General features: G+C 34.9%; 1 protein-coding gene across 1 annotated transcript in view; it reads left to right on the top strand.

Moving 5' to 3' along the window:
• The window catches only part of LOC138696072 (lysosomal acid lipase/cholesteryl ester hydrolase-like), a 47,465-nt gene extending 41,152 nt beyond the window's left edge, over window positions 1-6,313 (top strand). The window contains exon 8 of the mRNA XM_069820597.1: window positions 5,927-6,313. Coding sequence (XP_069676698.1) covers window positions 5,927-6,076 — 150 coding nt within the window. The 3' untranslated portion in view covers window positions 6,077-6,313. The remainder of the gene's footprint in view (window positions 1-5,926) is intronic.
• The last annotated feature ends 9,523 nt before the right edge of the window (window positions 6,314-15,836 follow it).

The raw sequence follows: 15,836 nt of genomic DNA, 5'->3' as shown, positions 1-15,836 counted from the left end.
GCGCTGGTTCGAGTCCTCATGGAGGAAGAAATTTCTCACAAAAATTCAGCCAGTGTATGGGACCGGTGCCCATCGTCATGCACTTGGGGAGTTACGATAAGTAGCGAGATAACGGCTGGGGGATCATCGTGCTAACCACACGATACCTCCATTCTGGTTGGATGATCGTCCACCTCTGCTTCGGCATGTGGGCGTGAGGCCAGGAGCCGGCTGGTCGGTCTAGGCCCTTCACGGGCTGTAGCCTCACGGATTATTTTATTTTGCTCTCTATAACATAGTTCTAATAAACTTATATTAAATTAATTCTCATCATTTTAACCAACTAGCTATCTCAACTTAATTATAATTCTTTACATATTGCATATAGACTGAATTGAATTAAATTAGCTCATAAATTAAGTTATTACTTTTTCTTATAGGTTTATCTCAATTTAAATAAACATGTAGGCCTACTAGTCGTTAAAACTTAACAGAAGAATATTGCTGCAGAATCTTTTAAGGGGTTAGATACAGCTTACAGCAGTAAAATTTTTGGAAATATTCAACATATTTTTCCTCCATTACTGTATCTTGTACAATAATGAAAACAGGCATGTGTAAAACACTGCTACATGAAAAAAAAAATATTTTTAAGATTTAAAAAAATTGTTTATATATATATTTTTTTTTTCAAAATTCAAAATGGTGGCAGTTTGTTGTGCAGTGATGAAGCGTTTCCTTCATAACTCATAAACTTCTTAACTTTTTCATGTTCTCTCTCTTTTATTTTATTGCTGAAACTCGTGTTTACAATATCGTGCTCTTTAAACTACATTCCTTAATAAATAATGTTTTTTTTTTATTTTGTCTTAGAAGAAAATACTAATATTTGAGCATTTTTAAAATGAATTTATTTTTTATCAGACAATCTGTCAAAGGTAGAGAAGTGATCTTGCATCATATTGTAGATATGACATGCATAAATACACACAAAAAATGTCATCACAGAATGTTGGATAGTTTTTTAGTTATGTGGGAAATGCTTCATCACTGCACAGTGAACTGAATTTTGGAAAAAAGAAATGTAAATCATTTTTTAAACCGTAAATATATTTTTCTCATATAGCAGAACGACAGTGTTTTACACATGGAGGGAAAAAATGTTGAATATTCTCAAAATTTTACCGCTCTAAGCTGTATCTAACCCCTTAAGTGTATTGTAAATATTCATAATTTAAATATGTAGGCTATGTAACTATTGTATTGATTAAGGCTGGTTGAGTGGAAGAGAAGGTCTTATGGCCTTAACTCTGCCAGCGAAAATAAAATATTCTATACATTCTATCCATAGCGCCGGCCGATGATACGAAGAAGAGTTCTGCTACACAGTGTCTTGGAATACACAATATTCGAAAGAGGACGGCGAGGTCTTCATAAGAATACAATTATAGGCTATATGTGTTAACAGTGATATGAACTGTGTTTGAAAATGGCCTAAAGGCATTGAAATATGCGCCCCTGCATATATTACACATATGTCTAAAATGCAGGTAGTAGGCCATTGATGACAGGAAGCAGGAGAGTTCAGCCGGCGCTGTTGATTGATACCGGCATAGCTCAGTTGATTAAAAGCACTGAGCGCGCTAAGCTGAGGGGTTCTGGGTTCGATTCTCAGTACCAGAACGAATTTTTCTCCAATATTAAAATTTATAGATTGGTCTCCTCCTCGAAGGAAAAAAGAGGAAGACCCAGAACACCATGGAGATCGCATAATGTGGAATTATGAGGGAGAGGTTTAACAGAAGCAGACGTAGCCCTACAGAATCGACCGGATGGAGACTTAGAACCATTAACTGACTTCAATTGGACTACGCTGGATAAAAGCGACAGTGTTGAAGGTGATACGCACGCAGGCCTGACTCTTCTGCTACCAAAGCCGAATTTCTGTAAAAGTGGGAGTCATAATCCCCTGTTGTCAAGGGGACTTAACATTTTATAAGGCAAATAAAACACAATAGGCCTAATGTCATTTTGCACATTTTAATAGGATTTTAAGTGAGAAGAGGGGTAGTCTGAACTTTTTCCTGTATTTCCCATGTTCTCCTTGTAATCTCCCAGTTTTCCTTGTCTTACCCTTGTTCTCCTTGCATTTCCTTTGTTCTCATTGTATTTCCATTGTTATCCTTATATTCCCCTCGTTCTTCCAGTATTTCTCTTGTTTTCCTTGTTATCCTTGTCTTCCTTTTGTTCTCCTTGTACTCTCATTCCCCTTTTTCTCCTTTTATTCCCTGTTTTTCCTTACACTTCTCTTCCCCTTGTTATCCTTCTCTTTCCGTTATCTTTGTATTTCCCTTGTTATTCTTGTATTCCCTTCGTTCTCCTCGTCTTATCCTTGTTCTCCTTGTACTCTCATTCCCCTTGTTCTCCTTTTATTCCCTGTTTTTCCTTACACTTCTCTTCTCCTTGTTCTCCTTCTCTTTCCGTTATCTTTGTATTTCCCTTGTTATTCTTGTATTCCCCTCTTTCTCCTCGTCTTATCCTTGTTCTCCTTGTACTCTCATTCCCCTTGTTCTCCTTTTATTCCCTGTTTTCCTTACACTTCTCTTCCCTTGTTCTCCTTCTCTTTCCGTTATCTTTGTATTTCCCTTGTTATTCTTGTATTCCCTTCTTTCTCCTCGTCTTATCCTTGTTCTCCTTGTACTCTCATTCCCCTTGTTCTCCTTTTATTCCCTGTTTTCCTTACACTTCTCTTCCCCTTGTTCTCCTTCTCTTTCCGTTATCTTTGTATTCCCCTTGTTATTCTTGTATTCCCTTCGTTCTCGTCTTATCCTTGTTCTCCTTGTATTCCCCTTGTCGTCATTGTATTCCTGTTGTTCTTTCTGTATTCCACTTGTTATTGTATTTCCCTTATTGCTTCTGTTGCCATCGTATTTCCCTTGTCGTCCTTGTATTCCACCTTTTCTTGTATACCCCATGTTCTCCTTTTATTCCCGTTGTTGTCATTGCATTCTCCTTGCTCCCCTTGTTTCATTTCTCGCTACCATCTACACGTAGTTGCACGTAAAGATATGCAGGTTAGTAAAGCTTAGAACCTTTGGACAGGTATCGCACCCACACAAAGATATGAAGCATCGTAAAGCCAGTGCTGTAGTTGGGCCGGTACGTCGTATCGTCTAAAATAAAAATTCACTGTTACCGTACCGGAAAAAAAAAATTTAGACTCGAAAATATATTAACTACCGTATGTTTAAATAGTCTTTAATAGCCTATACTTTGAACTGGAGGATGTTAGTTATTTGAAAAACATTTTTATTTTGATATGTGGCATAAAAGTAGCGGCTGGCATCTCTTATCCTTCGCTTAAACGCTTGTCCATGCGTTGTTTTATCGAAAACCATGGTCTGGCACTTCAGTAGTTGTGATTTCTTAGTTTCAAGCTTTCATAACGCCGTCGTATTTCTATAAGTAACGCTGACTTTATGGCATGGCGTCTCAAGAAATTTCCTACACTGATTCGCTAATTTAAAAACTTGCGTAGGCATAATAAGACTAATATCGCATAGCCTAACACTAATTTTACGATGTGGCACATCAAGAATTCTGCTCCACTGATTCGCTAATTTTAAAACTCGCTCAGGCGTAATGCTAGGAGTTTGCTAGAAGAGAGAAATTGTTACTTTTTGTGTGTTCATGAATCTTGAGTCCAGTTAGGCTACATGTTATAGATTTTATTCCAATTTCAACTAAAGAATGTGAATGAGCATTACTGTAATGAACGATATCTGCATTATGAAAATAAATACTCTTCCGAAAAAGAGTTCCTAGGATTTTGTGCCTAAAAGTGTTGGGCCACCAATACCAGCGTTAAATGTTTTGTCTTATATGCAATTGTGGCTACGATCTGGAACAAGGTCTGCAGAGGCGGATTCATGACGAAGTAACTTTGGAAAAGAAAAGTTTAGTCTGATCAAGGAGATTTCAATAGCACCTCCTAAAATTTGTTTCCAACTGCAGCACTGCGTAAAGCTATACATTTACCGACAGGTTATCGTACTTACAAGTAGTTCTATGTAGAGATATGAAGCATGGTAAAGCTATACATTTACCGACAGGTTATCGTACTTACAAGTAGTTCTATGTAGAGATATGAAGCATGGTAAAGCTATACATTTACCGACAGGTTATCGTACTTACAAGTAGTTCTATATAAAGATATGAAGCATGGTAAAGCTATACATTTGCCGACAGGTTATCCTACTTACAAGTAGTTCTATGTAAAGATATGAAGCATGGTAAAGCTATAGGCTACATTTACCGACAGGTTATCGTACTTACAAGTAGTTCTATGTAAAGATATGAAGCATGGTAAAGCTATACATTTACCGACAGGTTATCGTACTTACAACTAGTTCTATGTAAAGATATGTAGCATAGTAAAGCTATATATTTACCAACAGGTTATCGTACTTACAACTAGTTCTATGTAAAGATATGAAGCATGGTAAAGCTATATATTTACCGACAGGTTATCGTACTTACAACTAGTTCTATGTAAAGATATATAGCATAGTAAAGCTATACATTTATCGACAGGTTATCGTACTTACAAGTAGTTCTACGTAAAGATATGAAGCATGGTAAAGCTATACATTTACCGACAGGTTATCCTACTTACAAGTAGTTCTGTGTAAAGATATAAAGCATAGTAAAGCTATATATTTACCGACAGGTTATCGTACTTACAAGTAGTTCTATGTAAATATATAAAGCATGGTAAAGCTATGCATTTACAGACAGGTTATCGTACTTACAAGTAGTTCTATGTAAAGATATAAAGCATAGTAAAGCTGTACATTTACCGACAGGTTATCGTACTTACAAGTAGTTCTATGTAAAGATATAAAGCATAGTAAAGCTATACATTTACCGACAGGTTATCGTGCTTACAAGTAGTTCTATGTAAAGATATAAAGCATGGTAAAGCTATACATTTACCGACAGGTTATCGTACTTACAACTAGTTCTATGTAAAGATATGAAGCATAGTAAAGCTATACATTTACCGACAGGTTATAGAACTTGCAAGTAGTTCTATGTAAAGATATAAAGCATAGTAAAGCTATACATTTACCGATAGGTTATCGTACTTACAACTAGCTCTATGTAAAGATATGAAGCATAGTAAAGCTATATATTTACCGACAGGTTATCGTACTTACAAGTAGTTCTATGTAAAGATATGAAGCATAGTAAAGCTATACATTTACCGACAGGTTATAGAACTTACAAGTAGTTCTATGTAAAGATATAAAGCATAGTAAAGCTATATATTTACCGACAGGTTATCGTACTTACAAGTAGTTCTATGTAAATATATAAAGCATGGTAAAGCTATGCATTTACAGACAGGTTATCGTACTTACAAGTAGTTCTATGTAAAGATATAAAGCATAGTAAAGCTATATATTTACCGACAGGTTATCGTACTTACAAGTAGTTCTATGTAAAGATATGAAGCATAGTAAAGCTATATATTTACCGACAGGTTATCGTACTTACAAGTAGTTCTATGTAAAGATATGAAGCATAGTAAAGCTATACATTTACCGACAGGTTATAGAACTTACAAGTAGTTCTCTGTAAAGATATAAAGCATAGTAAAGCTATACATTTACCGATAGGTTATCGTACTTACAACTAGCTCTATGTAAAGATATGAAGCATAGTAAAGCTATATATTTACCGACAGGTTATCGTACTTACAAGTAGTTCTATGTAAAGATATGAAGCATGGTAAAGCACCACGTTTTCTTTAGTCTCTTAATGTGTAGCCCGTAACATGTAAAAATCTTACTTGTAATAGTATAGTTTTTCTTTCTTTTCTTTACGTCTCGGTCCAGAATGCATAGTCATATAATAATATGTAAATTATATCCAATGTTTTCAGAGTGTCCAAAAGCTGGCCACGGTGTTGCCCCACATCATAGGCATGAATGACGCATTTCCTCCCGAGTTCGGCCATGTTGACTTCATCATAGCATCCGAGGCAAAGCCCCTTGTCTACGACAAGATTCTGAACGATATGAAGCTGTACTAACAACCATATTTAATGTATGGCTTACTGCTTATATTGTTATACACAGTGTTGCGTTCAAATTTCACATATTTTAATATAATTATAGCACAACGCCTTCATTAGATCAACTAAGGAAATGGAAATGCACCAAATGCAAGAGCGACTCAAAAATTTAATCCTGTCATTATGCCACACTTTTCAGCATGCTTTATTTTCATGTATTGAATCGCAAAAAATAATAAATGACGCGCTTGATAATAGTCGCATTTTCTTCTTACTTAAATGGTTATCACAAAATTGTATCTAATAGTTAATCTATTGTCAGTAGATAGTTAAAGAAGGTACGTAAACAATTTTAATGATAAGTACATTGTTAGCATAATTATATTAACGTTAACATTACCTACTTGTGAACAGTGTTTATTAACTGAGGGGTGTACAGTTGTCAAAAGAAAAAGTGTCCGCTCTCCTGAAACAAAATTCCCTTCGGGTATCTTCGCTACAATTCGGAGACAGGCGAAGTTACATGTTGTTGGACCACGTTGCCTGATATCTACAGTTATAACTGAAGTATCCTTTGTGTTATTCGATAGCGTAATGGTAGCGTTCCGGTCTCTTATTCGTGAGGTCCTGCGTTCGACTATAACCTCGTGCTTTTTATGTTCTTTTTTGTTCTGTTTTTGAAAGAGACAAACTATACATAATGGCTCCTTTCTCTTTTACGATTATTTTAGTAATTAACATCAGGTTCATTAATATATTATGCCATGACTTTATCAATATGATATCGTGGCTGCAGATGGAAAGAAAAAAATTTTATTTTCAATAAAATATCTTTCGTGGCATAAACAAAACAAATTTACTGGCGTGGGCCTTAAAACATTCAAACAATTAAGCGTTCAAAAAACAAAACAAAAAGCCACAATTCAATATCTTCCTCTTATTTCGATCATCTTGCAGTCGAGTGGGCATGGAATCGACTAGTCTTTGCAAATAGCGACTGTTCTTAGACACGATATTCCAGGCATTCTGAACATACATAAGTGTTCTGCCCATGGGCAGGTCTTTCATTGCAAACCCAGCAATCTCCAATCTTTCCTACTTTCTGCCTTCCTCTTAGTCTCCGCATATGATCCACTTATCCTAATGTCGTCTATTATTCTTTTCAACCAGAGACCCAACCAATTCCTTTTTCTCTTTCTAATCAGTTTCAGCATCATTCTTACTTCACTCACTTTTTCAAACACAATTTTATTTCTTATTCTGTCTGTCCACTTCACACGCACCGTTCTTCTCCACATCCACATTTCAAACGCTTCAATTCGTTTCTCTTCATTTCGTCGTAATGTCCATGTTCCTTCCCCATACAATGCCACACTCCACACAAAGCACTTCACTAGTCTCTTCTTTAGTTCTTTTTCCAGAGGTCCACTGAAGATCCTTCTTCTTCTATTAAAAGCTTCCTTTGTTCATGTTTGCAGTTTTTCTTGGGAAGGATAGGCCTAAATGTGGTAACATCCCGTTGCTTTCCGCACACCACTATCTCTTTCGCATCTTATTAGATTCCAGGGGGCTCCAGCGTGGAGATGAGGAGAGTGGATTCGACTAATTGGGCCCTCCGGACTTCACCGAAAGTCACGGCAAGGGTTAAATATTAGTTCTATCAGGATGTTTGACCCGATCAGGGACCGGGAAATCCCAATTAGCCTTTGCCCCCCTCATCCTGGACTAGCTTCTACGAATCATCAGAAAATCTTAGAGTGTGATTGGGCCAATTTTTTCGAAAATGTTTCCACACTTTTGCCCTCGTAGCTCAGCTGACGAACGTCGGAATTTAGATGTCAACGTCTCAGGTTCAATTCCTCGTTACTCCTTTTCATTTTATTGTGGTTCAAGATAGTATAATGTAATAATACAAGAAGAAAAACTAATAGGCTACCAGTATTATGCAACTGGATTTTTCCAAACCTAATATTAAATTTATGTTATTTATATTGCTAAAGAACGATTACAATATAAATAACTTGAATATTATTTATACAGTATCACTAAAGAATGATAACAGAATATAAATGATAAATATCGGTTTGTTTAATTAATATAAGATATTATATAATACATATTTAATTATCTAAATAAAATAACCTATTTTACAAAGAAAAATGGTTATTTGTGTTATAATAATTACTTACATAAAATACAGATTATTTATATTGCGAAAGAACAATAACAATATAAATAACTTGAATATTATTTTATAATGCTAATGAAGGAAAACAGAATATAAATGATAACTTGAATATTATTTATATCGCTAAAGAACTATAACAGAATATAAAAAATGTGAATATTATTCATATCAGAATTTCACAGATTTATTACAGATGTATTTAAGAAATTGTAGAAGAATAGTAATTAGTAACAGTGTCCTATTTATTCTTCTTGGAGCCAAATTTGTAACTTTTAAAAGTGTGGTTACTATGTTGAAGTGTATGTGTTGTAACGAATGCTTGATTTTTTATGTATGTGAGTCAGTTATGGGATGCTTGATGTCGTCGCAATGTCGTAATTATAGTTTGATTGTGTTTGTGTGACTATTGTGTATTAATTTATGATGTATGGTACGGAAAGCTGCATATTTGTGTTATAGAAGTGTTACGTATGTGTATTGTTAATGTTTCTGTATGTTTCAAATTGATAACTGATATTTGTTTTGCAATCGCAATGCCTAATTTACGGATTGTTTATGTTTTGTTTACATCGCGTAAGCTTATTTAATTTTCTTTTCCATTTCTCTTTATGCTTATCTTTTTTGTGTATAAAACTATAGCCCTAACATACATATGTAAAATAGGGCTACCCCCATTGGGGATACAATTATTATTATTATTATTATTATTATTATTATTATTATTATTATTATTATTCATGTCGTTATAAAACGATAACAGAATACAAATAATGACTTGAATTTTATTCTTATCTCTAAAGAACGATAACAAAATATAAATAACGTGATATCCATAAAGAACGATAACTGAATATAAATGATAATTTGAATATCATTTACATCGCTAAAGAACGATTAAAAAAATAAAATGAAAACTTGAAGAAGGCCCGAACCCACAACCTTTGAATCATTAAACAAGCACTCTACCGCTGGTCTACGAGGTACAGCTATGGAACACTTTCATAGTTCCGGAACTGCTTGTACAAGCACATGCATCGTGTAACATCGCCGCGACCCGAAGAGGACTTTGAAAACATTCGCTGTTCACGAGTGCGGCGACTTTTTTTTTTTTTTACAACTGTACATAGCCTACCTTATTAATTCAATGCAGCGAAAGGCACTTGTTTTCCGTATCCCTGTATTTCTCCAAACAGTGGCACAATAGTTTCTTCTTCAGCCATAACAACATCTAGATACAGCAACCAGAAATTATTTTGCGTTCAGCAAAAGCAGACTATTACAAAATGTATCTTTATTGACATAGTTGAATTTTCCGATGTTGTAGAAGGTGGGGTCTTTGAAAACCGAGTTTATTAAAGATTTTTCAGGTGAGTAATACAGTAGAGCGTCTCGTTTAGGCATAGTGAAAACAAAAAATTCAGTTAACCTGTGGGGGGAGGACGAGCCGTACGATAAACATGAGGGATGCACAACGTTTTAGTTACAACATTTATAGCGGAGCAATAAGCCTAATTGAAATTATATTTTCCAAAAACACAAAATAAAAGAACACAAATTGCATAACGTTATCAGATACAAAATTTAACAAACAAACAATTGTAACGTCGACATAATCAATATAACAAATCAAATTTTGCTATTTATATGATGTTGCTTTGAAGCAGCATTTTTTACGGTTATGAATTTCATTCTGTGTATGACTAACATAATATTATCATCATATTCTGTGGCCGAATTAACAAAACTACAGTATATTGGTCTGAAGTGACAACACTATTTCCTAAAAATGATTATCCCTTCTCAAAGTTCAATTTATTCAGGTACTTATACTACCTAAATAAATTGAACGTTTAGAAGGGATAATTAGGCTATGTTTCAGAAATAGTGTTGTCACTTCAGACCAATATACTGTAGTTTTGTTAACTCGGCCACAGAAGACGGTGATATTATGATAGTCATACAGAGAATGAAATTCATGACCGTAAAAATGCTGCTTGAAAGCAATATCATATGAGTAGCAAAATTTGATTTATTATATTGAATTATTTCAACGTTGCAATTGCTTGTATATTAAAATGTGTAATATGAAATTTGTGTTCTTTTGTTTTGTGTGTTTTTGGAAAATATAATTTAAATTAATGCTCCGCCATAAATGTTGTAACTAAAACCTTGTGCATCCCTCGTGTTTATCGTACGGCTCGTCCTCCCTCCACATGTTATCTGCACTTTGTTTACGTTTTCACTGTGCCTAAACGAGACGCTCTACTGTAATGTGAATGTTCTTTCATGAATTGTGGCGTTCCGTAAGAGAAGGGAGAACCCGTCAAAAGTACCTGTAGAGATAATCGATGTTCAAAGTATTGTACCTGTAAACGAGACAAGGGCGAAGACGCCAAGGACACGTCTGTAAATAATGATGATTACTTTTGAAAAACTAAAACCCTTATTGAAAATTGCAATTAAATGTCCAATTTAATATTCCAACTTAATAGTGATCATAGATGACATTATAAATTCATAAATATTGTGGGGATAATTTGTAAACAGCATATTAGAAAAAACAAAGGGCGTAGAATGAACTCAATAGTGGCAGACATTAATAATAATAATAATAATAATAATAATAATAATAATAAATAAAATAATCGCACAGTGATGTGACGTTTACAAAGTGTCTGAAATTATTAATAAACAAAGATAAGTAAATGTTCTGTCATATTATTATCCTTGCTATCAAAAGTGGTCTCACTTGTTCTGGGAACAGAGGCGCTAATAATCCATTACATCATCTTCATGATTACAACATTTTCATGAGATGTTCCTCTGAGTCAGTCACTGCTAGTTGCACGGCGTCCAGAAACGTTCTGTGGCACATAGATAAGGAGAGCTTTCAGATTCTTTACTTTCTCAGAAGTGAGCTTTATTGGCGTGACATACCTCTTTGGCAAACCCAGCTGAGAGACGTCGGCCTTTTCTTAATGCGACATCTGTTCACATCAACACAGGTTACGAGCTTATAAATAGAGGCATCCTGGAGATCATAATCACCCAAGTCCCAGAAATTACGAAATACAGATTCTATTTTCTCCATACTTAATGCGCTGAAACATCCACAAGTACATGGCGGGCCTATACCGCGAGCTTGCACATGTCGAGATGTTTTCGTACTAATGTACCATTGTCCTTTGTTCCTTTTAATCTTTGCTTGTACGTTTTTCCATTTTTCGACATGCTTCAGACGCTTCCTATAATAAGCAGATATGCCTGGTTGATTATCACCAGGCTTCGAGACTTTGGACCCGATGCAATAAGTTTACTGTGCTTGTACTATAGGTTCTTCACTCGCTGCAGGTAGTGAAAGGTAGAGATGTGTTGAGGTAACAACGTTGCTATTTAGAATAGTGTACGGTAGGATGAGGAAACAACACATATGTACATTCTGAAAGTAAATATACATTACACAATGGCAATGCCAAGAGAATATGAAAAGCATTTATTCTCCTGTCTTTTATAAGCATTTGTGTTTAATTATACACAGTGTTAAGGTGAAAATAAACATGTAGCAATTTTAATTTCTTCATTTATCCTATTGTTGTATTTAGTAAGTGCAGTTACAGTACCGAATTACAATGTACTACAGGATACATTTTCAGTGTCTCAAACGTAAATCTTTTTCGATTATCTGCCAAACATAGTCTGTACTGTGAAAAGCTGCGCTCTACGTCGCATGACGTGACAGGGGCAAAACGAAAAAAACCAACATCATCGCAGTCTCTAAGACAGTCCTTTATTCTCGCGTGACTCTATGTCCACTAATTTGCTGTTAATGTTACACCATGTTCCATATCCGTTATTTTTACATAAAATTGATTTATACTTCTGTTTTACACGTTCAGTAACCGGTGTACTTGGTGTCTTATTAATTTTCTGTGACATTTCCTCAATTAATTTGAGGGTTACCGGCATCTCTTGCTCTGACTTTTCTAATCGTGTAATAGTTTCAGACACAGTTTGAAAATAGGTTTGTATGAAAACCAAATTATTCGTCAGAACCTTCAAATCCAGAGCGTTTTCCTTTGCGTATTTGTTGGCATCCATCCTACAGTACCCCACGCACTGTATGCTTTACCACTATACTATACTATATGCGGATTTCCCACTGAACAGCTGTATTGGGTCCGAAGTCTCGAAGCCTAATTATCACTGTCACTATTACTCATAATTAACTATTACAATGTCCATAAATACACGTAATTCCTCACTACAATTATACTCGTCTGTATGGTTACAACAACACTGAGACAATGAATGGCGCGCGCCTTCAGGCAGAGTGGCGTATTCGCACTTCTCGTACGGAGTAATATGAATATTATGAACCTGTCACAGGCTACGCAGTTTCTCCAACCTTACAAACAATGATAATTTCGATGTAGTAAGGGCGAGCTGGCCAACGTCTGCCAGGCAATATGTTGCAGATATGTGTCTTAAATATTTGGAGATGTAAAGAAACGTAAAATTCGACTCTTGACGGGCTCGCCCTTCTCTTACGGAACGTCTCAATTACAATGCACTCATTATCATTCTCGTAAATAATTTAAATGCTTAAACTTTCATAATTTACACGTTTATATTTAACATTCAGAAGAGTGTAACTCACTCAATTTAAAAAAATATGGCATGTTTATATGAACCTTTTCATCATGATGATGTCAGAAATCAGATCCTATAATAGAATGACACGATCTTCATGAATCACCCTGTACAGTATACAAATAGTATAAAAGCTGTACAAGATTAAAACTCCTCTACAACCTTTTCCTTGATCAAATTTTCCAGTATAATAATTTACATAACCAATTTACAGTAATGTTTTAGAAACGAATGCAAATATAAACGCCTGCAAGATTATACTACCCGCTGGGAAGGACAGATGTAAACAACAAATTCTCTTTCTTCTCCGAGCACAAGGACAACCAGTATGACGTTTGGAATGCGAGCTTTACATTCAGTGGGGGAAGGAAGGAAGTCAGTGGTGTAATTCATCACATACTGGCTAAATGTTTCCGGATAATTAATAATGAATATTTTATGGAGCTCAAAAGATACATAAATTATATTTCAGCGTCGATTACAAAATAAAAGAGTATACTTAAATTGAATACTAAGCGACTCTTAAAATAGAAACATAACATAATAAAGTCCGTCACTCCATTGGGTTGAACTCAACAAATAGGACACCTTGCTTACAACTCCCATCTGTACATTGAGGAGGGAGTGTGGTAAGTAGCATTTGTTTATACTGTCCGATCGTCAATGCACTCGAGTGTATATTCCGGGTCAGCTTACTTCATACCTTAAGGGTGAAACCTAACCATTTTTCCCCCATTACTACATATGTTAGTGGATTGTGGTGATTTTCTAGTTTGCAGGTTGAATTTTCATCTGCCAACTTCGTTTCGAATTTCGATACTGACAAATACTACAAATGGTAGGCCTAGTAATTTTGTAACTGGTATGTTGGCAGCTGAGACAAATATCGACAATATTTGTCGGTACTGGAGTTCCATGAAATTAAAATTGTACTAGATTCCTGAGCCGGTTACTGGAAGCTAGTGAAATTTGAACATACTAATAATTCATTAATATCAGTATTAATATTAATATATAATAGTTATTTTATGTGTTGCGTTTTGGTTATAATTCAAGACTATAGTCAGGTAAGTTTTCGGAGTTAGGAGGCTACTAATAATTTCATGTCGTCAAACAAAATACATTTTTAGGTTAGGTCTCGTGAGTCAATTGTTTGGTCAAACCAATGAATTTCGAATTGCTAGACAAAATACTTGACATGTTGAAACCTTTCCCGTATAGTTGCCTATGAAAATATGTTACAAATTATTGAATTATCTAGAATAACCTTCCAACATAAGTTTCGTTTCATTTTGGAGATGCCGATTAGCTCACTGTATTATAATATCAATTTTTGTTTACCACCTGTGCTTATCTAATATTTGGATTTATATGAACGTTTTCGACACTCGGTGTGTGTCATCATCAGATATGGGGCCTATGTCATTGTGTGTTGTGAAGCCCTAGCTTCTTAATTATGTTGTGGGTTGTTCACTTGTGTATGGCCTTTCATGATTTCTTAGTTTACTATAAGCAGTATGTGGTTGGTTATTGTGATTCTGTTAAGTTCTATCTTTTGAAAAACCCGTATAGGACAATAAAATTATGTTAAAAACATTATAACACATAATTATAAACAAAAAACAAATAAATATATACACTATAAAAACACTGTAAAACACTGTATACACTATATTATTATTTTTTTTTTTTTCACATATATGGTTGGCTGTGTTGGCCTGTTGTATCGTTAAAATTGGGTTACTTTACTGTTCTTGGTAAGAACTGTCTTTTTGACGCACTTTCACTGATATTCCATATTGTATGTTGGGGTTTTTTTAATGTTGTTCAAGTTGACTGCTGTGGATCGTGGATGCTGTTGTTGAATACTTAGACGTATATAATACAAGCTATTTTCTGTTGGGTCCGCTGTCTAGTATGGCCATGCGTGGGACTAGTCCCAGACATGCACCACATAGGAACATTCTAACATCATCTAAAATAACACGCATGGCCATACTAGACAGCGGACCCAACAGAAAATACCTTGTATTATATACGTCTAAGTATTCAACAACAGCATCCACGATCCACAGCAGTCAACTTGAACATTAAAAAAACCCCAACATACAATATGGAATATCAGTGAAAGTGCGTCAAAAAGACAGTTCTTACCAAGAACAGTAAAGTAACCCAATTTTAACGATACAACAGGCCAACACAGCCAACCATATATGTGGAAAAAAAAAAATATATAGTGTATACAGTGTTTTACAGTGTTTTTATAGTGTATATATATTTGTTTTTTGTTTATAATTATGTGTTATAATGTTTTTAACATAATTTTATTGTCCTATACGGGTTTTTCAAAAGATAGAACTTAACAGAATCACAATAACCAACCACATACTGCTTATAGTAAACTAAGAAATCATGAAAGGCCATATACAAGTGAACAACCCACAACATAATTAAGAAGCTAGGGCTTCACAACACACAATGACATAGGCCCCATATCTGATGATGACACACACCGAGTGTCGAAAACGTTCATATAAATCCAAATATTAGATAAGCACAGGTGGTAAACAAAAATTGATATTATAATACTTCCAACATAAAGTACGGTAAGTAAATAAGTCATTTAGTATGTAGGATCGAGTGATATCTGGTAACAGTTGGCAGCACTGACAAGACGGCAATATTTGCTATTTAGGAACTGTTCTTATGTACCCTCACTATACCTGTTGCCATATAAATGCCTTCAATAAATCAGTCGTTCCAAATTCCTTTGCCTGAAAGGTCAACATGAATGTGATACTGTTGAAAATAAAAGTTAGTTTTTACACTGAATAAAATAAACGATAAACTGGTAGCACACTGCTTCGGACATTCTTTCTTGAACAGAACAGTATTGACTCCGACAGTTCGATGTGACTGTGATTAAAAGCATTCTTATGA

The sequence above is a fragment of the Periplaneta americana genome, chromosome 3 (assembly GCF_040183065.1).
Source record: "Periplaneta americana isolate PAMFEO1 chromosome 3, P.americana_PAMFEO1_priV1, whole genome shotgun sequence".
Classification (NCBI taxonomy): Eukaryota; Metazoa; Arthropoda; class Insecta; order Blattodea; family Blattidae; genus Periplaneta; species Periplaneta americana.
Note: the sequence above shows the minus strand (reverse complement) of the source record. Positions and strands in the feature narration are given on the sequence as shown.